The sequence below is a fragment of the Colius striatus genome, chromosome 2, assembly GCF_028858725.1.
Source record: "Colius striatus isolate bColStr4 chromosome 2, bColStr4.1.hap1, whole genome shotgun sequence".
Classification (NCBI taxonomy): Eukaryota; Metazoa; Chordata; class Aves; order Coliiformes; family Coliidae; genus Colius; species Colius striatus.
The window spans coordinates 86,893,194-86,899,864 of record NC_084760.1 but is presented as its reverse complement, the minus strand read 5'-3'; the positions used below and the strand labels follow the sequence as shown (position 1 = coordinate 86,899,864).

General features: G+C 49.0%; 1 protein-coding gene across 1 annotated transcript; it reads right to left on the bottom strand.

Annotated features, from left to right (window-relative positions):
- Positions 1-341: 341 nt before the first annotated feature.
- SERTAD4 (SERTA domain containing 4) lies at positions 342-5,847 on the bottom strand. The gene is made up of 3 exons (XM_061990354.1): positions 5,681-5,847; positions 5,042-5,157; positions 342-1,892 (listed from the first exon to the last, which is right to left on the bottom strand). Exons 1-3 carry the CDS (start codon positions 5,844-5,846, stop codon positions 1,149-1,151), a joined length of 1,026 nt encoding a protein of 341 aa, XP_061846338.1. The 5' UTR covers position 5,847; the 3' UTR covers positions 342-1,148.
- Positions 5,848-6,671: the final 824 nt, after the last annotated feature.

The window sequence follows — 6,671 nt, the reverse complement described above, 5'->3', positions numbered from 1 at the left end:
CTTTTCCAAATCAACGGCAAAAGTCATAGAAAACTCCCGCATGCTTTTGCAATCTAAAAGAGAGAAATTATGTGAAAGAGAATAAAGTATAAAACATGCCACTGGTTCATGAACTTCATTATACGAAGAAGGAAAAAAAAAAGAGCCCCGGCAACAGACAGTTGCCATAGAAACACTCAAGCATCGAATGCTTGTTTACAAGAGACATCTCTCTATTGTTTCTTAAATCCCTTCCTAAGGATGGCAAATCAAAAAGCAATTGAGCATCAAAAAGGAAGAACGGAGATACTTGAATAGGAAGTTGAACTCAGTACTTCAAAGGTTAAAGGTTTCTAATAATATTGATCCACCCTGTGGGTTGGTTGGTTGGGTTTTTTTTCTGTTTAGGTTAAATCCCTGCTGTATCACTGGTTTATACTTAATTTTCACGCTGGCAAAAATTAAGACAAAAAGTAAGGCACCAAAAAAAAACCTGCCCTGTGTAACAACAAGCCTCATTAGTTGTCACAGCCGAGGTGAAAACATGCGAGTACTTGAGCTGCCTGTTGTGTTTCTGATTAAGACCCCATAAACAGGTTATTTCTTTATGCTATGTCCCATTTTGTCAGTTGATGAAGACGATGAATCCAGGAATTTGAGAGTATCAGTACAAAACATAAGGATGGTTTATTCCCAGTCCGTATAGACAGTCCTTCGTCGGAACAAATACTGAGTTACAAGGAGCACATCACCCTTCTTGGTAGCTTCAATTTGTTTACCAGACTCCTAATTCCTTGGTAAACACAATGGAGGTTCTTCTTAATTAATGGCAGACTTCTTGGGGGCGGGGATATATAAAACGATATGTTTTCCCCATCTGGCTGATTGGCATTTTCAGTAGCGAAAGCTACACCATAGCTGTACAGACTACAGTGCCCAGCAGTAACGCAACTGCGCTCTTTATGAAGTCTCCATATTTATAAATAGCCCGCTGATGCAGATCGTGGAGATGCTTTACACAATCTGCTCTCCAGTCATTTGAAACTACATGTTAACGTCTGTGGCGTGATCGTATCATTTGTAGAAAACTATAAAAGAAATCCATTCAAAATAAAAATCTGGTAGACAAACAAACGCTGCGCATGCTTCAACAGAGCAAGAAAGATGCCTCATATTTTACTTCCTTTGCTGCAGCACATTTTATTACTTGCTAAAGATTCCTTTTTCCTTAAGGATTTTTTCCAAGATTCACTTATGTTGCTCTTGTCATTACATCCAGTCTCAAAATAGTCATAAAATTTGCCTTTACATTCGAGAGCATGGGTGCCTCTTACAGGTTCACAGTTTAGGGGGACGCTCTCTCGCTCAGGTTCATTACCTCCTTTCTCGTCATTAAATTTTGCCTTTTCCTGATTACTGTGAGACCTGGCATTAGTGATGAATATTTCATTAGCGGGTATCTGGTCATCGCTCCTGTAAGAAGGGGCGCTGCCAATGTCATAATCCACCTGCTGTGAACAGCTTGGCAAAGAAATTGGGGGGGAGGATGAGGAGGAGGAAGAGGAAGTACTTTCTGTACTAGCATTAACAGAGTAGGGTAGATTCAAATAGTGACTGCCACACTCCTGATAGAAGCAGCACGTGTGGAGCTTCTCGTACTCCTCCTTTGCCATCCGAAGGCGTTTTCTGTACGGGCAGTCCTGAGGCACAAACCACTCTTGTGGCGGAGTGCCGCTGAAGGAGCAGGCGGAGAAGCACCAGTTGTTCTGCATGATGATTTCTCCATGGATTCTCTTCATTAGATTGTTGATGAGGACAGATCTCCGCAGGTAGACTTCAGGATCATCGATGAACTTCAGCTTTTCCAAAGACATGTAAAGAATATGGGCCCGCTCCTCGAACACAGAGATTGTCTGAAAACGAAGAAGACAGAAGATATGGAACTGAAGGCAACCGGCTTTGTTAACAGCAAGGTGAAAGAAAATGAAGCAAAGTATTTCCCCTGCGCTGCCACCTTTTTCATTCTCTTCCTGAGGCACCTAAAACTGACTTTTCATTTTGCACACCCATGTAGCTGGGGACCTGCTTTTTCTTGGCCATAGCACTGAGACAGGTTTAGGAGATAAGTAACTGAGTGTTACACCACAGCAGCAATCTCAGGGGACAAATCCAGCATAACAGAGTGAAATCCAGATGCACACATCTGGTTCCTTATTTGCACTTGGGGTTAGAAAATGAAACTATTATGCAGTTTTGCTCCAGTGGCTAGGGGCCTTTTGATGTAAATGGATCCAACTCAATCACCTCCTGTGGGGCTCCTACAATGCTCTGAAGCCAGGGAAAGGTCCCCTCCTGCTGCCCCAAGGTTTGCAAGACGCAGCCAGCAGCCATCGCCTCATGCAGCGTTTCATCCACTCCTAGTGGAAGAGGCCCTTCGGTGAGGAGGTCTCCATTTGCCAAGCTCCCTTACACTGCTCTCCCTTACAGAAGTGCATGCAGAGAGGGAGGCAGGAACAAACCCATGTCAAGGCAATCACAGCATCTGGAGAGCAGCTGTTGGCCTGCACACTACACCCTGCGCTCTACAAGACCGGTGGGAACATGGAAAGGCAGGGACAAGGTCAGGAAACTGAGAGAGGATAGGGATTTGCTGCAATCTTGGCTTGACGCCCACAGATTTGTTCTCCCTTCCGTGGCCCTTCCAGGACTCCCTGTCTCAGCACTGGCAGCATCAGCAGGTTACTGCCCCCAGGAGGCCCCGGATTCTGCGCTGTAATCACTACCCTGGGAATCAAAATAAGAGAGGGGGCAACACATGCTACTGTAAGCACTATTAACTAATTTTCATTTTTAGTAAGAATTTAGTTTGCGTAGGAGAGCAGCTCAGCACAAAGAAAAACTGCTCTAAATCCCCCCCATCTGTAGCTTGATCATTCTTCCCTTTTCCTACATGGTTACAGCATTTTTGCAGAGTGGAAGTCGTAGCTATGAAGACTGAAAGAGCTGAAAGCACAGCTGCTTTTCACATCCATTCAGCTCTCCTCAGCCCTCCAACTCTTTCCACAGCCTGGTCTTGTCTGCAGGGCTTAGAAGCAGCAGAGTGCCTTATAAAAACAAAAACTGGCCATGCTTTCATGTGAGTTCACAGCCGAAGCTCTTCATGTTAGAGAGAGTAATCTTCTGTAATAAATGACTCATTTTAAATCGTGTTAAGCCTATAGGTTAATTTGGCTTCTTTATACCTGCTGCCGCAACAGTCTGCAAAGCCATAAAAGCCTGGAGCAAACCAGCAAGCCTTGAACCGTGATCCTCCTGGAGATATATGCTGGAGGGCCACCAGTAAGAACAAGTTGTCAAAGACCTTCTGCTCCAAATGTTTGCCAACAACCCTCTGGAGAGGGACTTAGGGCCCTGCTGTCATACCCTCCACGAGACAAGGAATCCTGGCACATAACTCTTTACTGGGCAGTGGAGGTAAGACATTCAAAGAAATACATTGGGCATCCTTCCTTCCTCTGAGCTCAGTGTTCCCCAAAGCAGGAAACACACTTGTGCTGAACAAAAGAAACCGGTAACCCAAGGGTTTTGACACAATACACCTCCACAACAGCACAAAACAATTCCTGGCACAAATCTGTTTTACCAGTACTGCTACAATTGGTTTTAATGCTGTTAGAAAGGGATCAGTAACTATTTCTCCTCTTTAGGGGGAAAATAATCACCACTACAAAAATATCCAACAATCTAGCCAAGAAACAGAAAATGGCTGAAATCAGAGACTGATGTGACATGTGGGAGACAGGCTTAGTAACCAGAGCTCATTTTTCAATGCCCTCGGTGCCATTTATTCATTGTTCTGGCAGCAGACCTTCTGGACACCTCTGGAATTAACAACAGGGCTGTTTTTCACCTTCCCGCTCAGGTACTTATTTCCAGCCAATACTACTTGTAGCTGAAAATTCCTTTGGCTGCTCTAAGGTCCTTGGGAAGGAAGCTTGGTGTTACTGCTCACTTCTCTGCAGAAATCCCTCCAGGGAAAGAGGATCCCACCAGGCAAATGTTCCTGCCCAGCTTTCCCAATAGGGATGAGGCATTAGGTTCTGTTCGCATCTCTGAAGGCTGCCTCTGCGATGCAGGTAAAGATAACATATAAAATCTCTCTACAACTTGATGTGGTTTAGCTTTCTGTCTCTAGGGCTATTGCTTCTCAATAGGCTACTATTGCCTCTCATAAGCTGTGCTGGAATCAGATGACATCGTGTCCTCTCCATTGCCAGTAGGATGTGGGTAGCACTGGACTGCCATGGGCCAGGGTACGAACCAGCAAGGTAAGGATGGCATCTCAAGGCACAAGCTATCCTTAAGCACTTCACTCCAGGCATTCTGTTCCTTACAGGACTCAGCCCTTAATGAACGAGAGCATAAAATCTCTCATTAAAAAGACCCTTAGATTTCAATTGATGTATTCACTGGCCTGGGAAATGTTTGCTCTAATCCCTCCCCTGACAGCTTTCATTTAAAAAAATATTCTTTCATTTACTAATCTGTTTTTTTGAGTTACTAGCTTTTTAATAAACAGGATTAAATACTGAAGGAGCTTGTGCTTACTTTCCAAGTCATTCTGTTTTTCTAGAGGATCTGTAACCCCTCTGGGGGACATGGAACCCGTTACTATTTTCTCTCCCAGAAAAAGTTTTGAATGAGTGGGGAATCACAGGCCCTTTTTATTTACATTCTTCTTTTCTGCTCTTTAAATGCTGTCATGGAGCTGTTTCTCTAAGCATGATATAAACTAGCTAAGAACAAGATAATCTGAAAAAAAGTTATTCTCTGCATTTCCATTCCCAGTTGTTCTAAATGAAGAAACGCCTTTGCTTCTTAAACAATTCGATGACAATAAAACAATACAAGAGAAAAAGTGACAACTACTTGTTTCTGAGCAAACAGCTGGATGGCTCTCCTAATTTCAGCAGAGTATTACAGCCTTTTGGAAATGGGTCAATCGAATATTATGAAGCATCTGAAACTCAGAGTAAAAATAACGACTTATTAGCAAGCATACTTTATGTGTACAGCTGCCGAGCGGTGGATGAAAATCCTCTTCTTCCACATATTTCCTTTTAAAGTATGTGATCTTGGATGTTGTTACAGGATTTGAAATTCCCCTGTAATGCGATCCTGCGGGCAATAAATCAGATATGACAAATGACATGCGGTTTGCCGGAGGTTCTCCAAACAAAATACTTTTCGTTTCCCTTCGCGCTACAGGAGAACTCCACCGCGTATTTCCAAATGTCTTTGCAGCCCTCGGAACCAACCCCTCACCTGTGCGACACGCACCGCACCCGACGCGCCGGCTCGGCCGCCCGAGGGCCGATGTCGCCGGCGGCGCGTCAAACACTCGCTGCCCGCTTCGGGACGCGGAGCAACTTTACTCCCTCCCTCTCTCTTGCCGGCCGGCTGGGAGGCAGCTGCTTCTTCCGCAGCGCACCCATCGCGCCGCAGGGGCCGAGTGTCACGGCACTCGGCGACCCCCGTTGCCGCACCTGCGGCCGCGCCGCGTTCGCCCGTGGGAGAGACCCCGCCGCCGCCTCCTCCCGCCCGTCCTCCCTTTCTCGGCGGACAGATCTCTCTCGTCCCCACCCCCACCCCCCCCCCCCGCCGCCGCAGCTGGGCCGGGGCGGAGCGGCGCGGTGCGTACCTGTGGCGGGGGGCCCGGGGGCTGCCGGGGCCGGGGTCGGAGGGGCGGCGGGGCCGGGGCGGCCGCAGCAGGGCGGCTCCCAGAGGGCGCGGTAGGCGGCGAGGTCGGCGGCTCCCTCGGCGGCGATGGGGCGGCCGAGCCGCTGCATGGGCAGCACCAGTGTCATCGCGGGCGGGCACCTGGAAGCGAAGCGAAGCGGCGCGGTGAGCGCCCGGCACCCCCCGGCGGCTCAGTGCCCCTGCCCGCGGCCGCCGGCGTTGCCCCCGCTCTGCCCCCCGCCAGTCCTACCTCTTCACATACAAATGTGAAAAATAGACGCGTGGCTATCTTACATAGACACACATTATTTTGGGGGTGTTTTTCCTTCTTACGGCAGGAAAAAAGACCGGAGCCCTCTTCCACAAAACGTGCGGGGTCCCCGGCCCCAGGAGTTTCTGCGCGCTCTCCCCGCGCCGCCCCCGCGCCCGCCGCCGCCCCAGCTCCGCTCCAGCCCCGCTCCCGGCCGCGGCGGCTCTCACGCACCGGCACGGATCCGCTCACTCGCTCCCCATTCTCTGCCGGCAGTGCTGGCACGGCGCGCTCGGCACCGACGGGCTGCCAGTCCGTGTGTGTGTGTGTCTGCGGTGTGTGTGTGTGTGTGGTGTGTGTGTGCGTGTGCGAGAGAGAGCGCGCCCAGCAGTTCGGGATCGCGTTTCTTTCTTCTTTCTTCCCTCCCAAACGACAGAGACAGCAGAGACTTAGGTAGTTGTTTCCACTAGCCCCGATCGGACTGAACTGGATCTGCCTCCAGTCAAAACACTGCGAGACTAAGACAGAAAATTGGCTCCGGTTTCAAGCCGTGAGTTGCAGTCCCACCGGAGCCAAGCACAACATCGGCGGAGCGGGCGGAATATTAAGCAGGAGCGGGGACTCCAGGGCCAGCGCCAGGCTGGGAGCTGCCTCCTGCCGCCACGGTGGGCGGGAGGGGAGCGCAGGGAGCAAACTTTCTGCG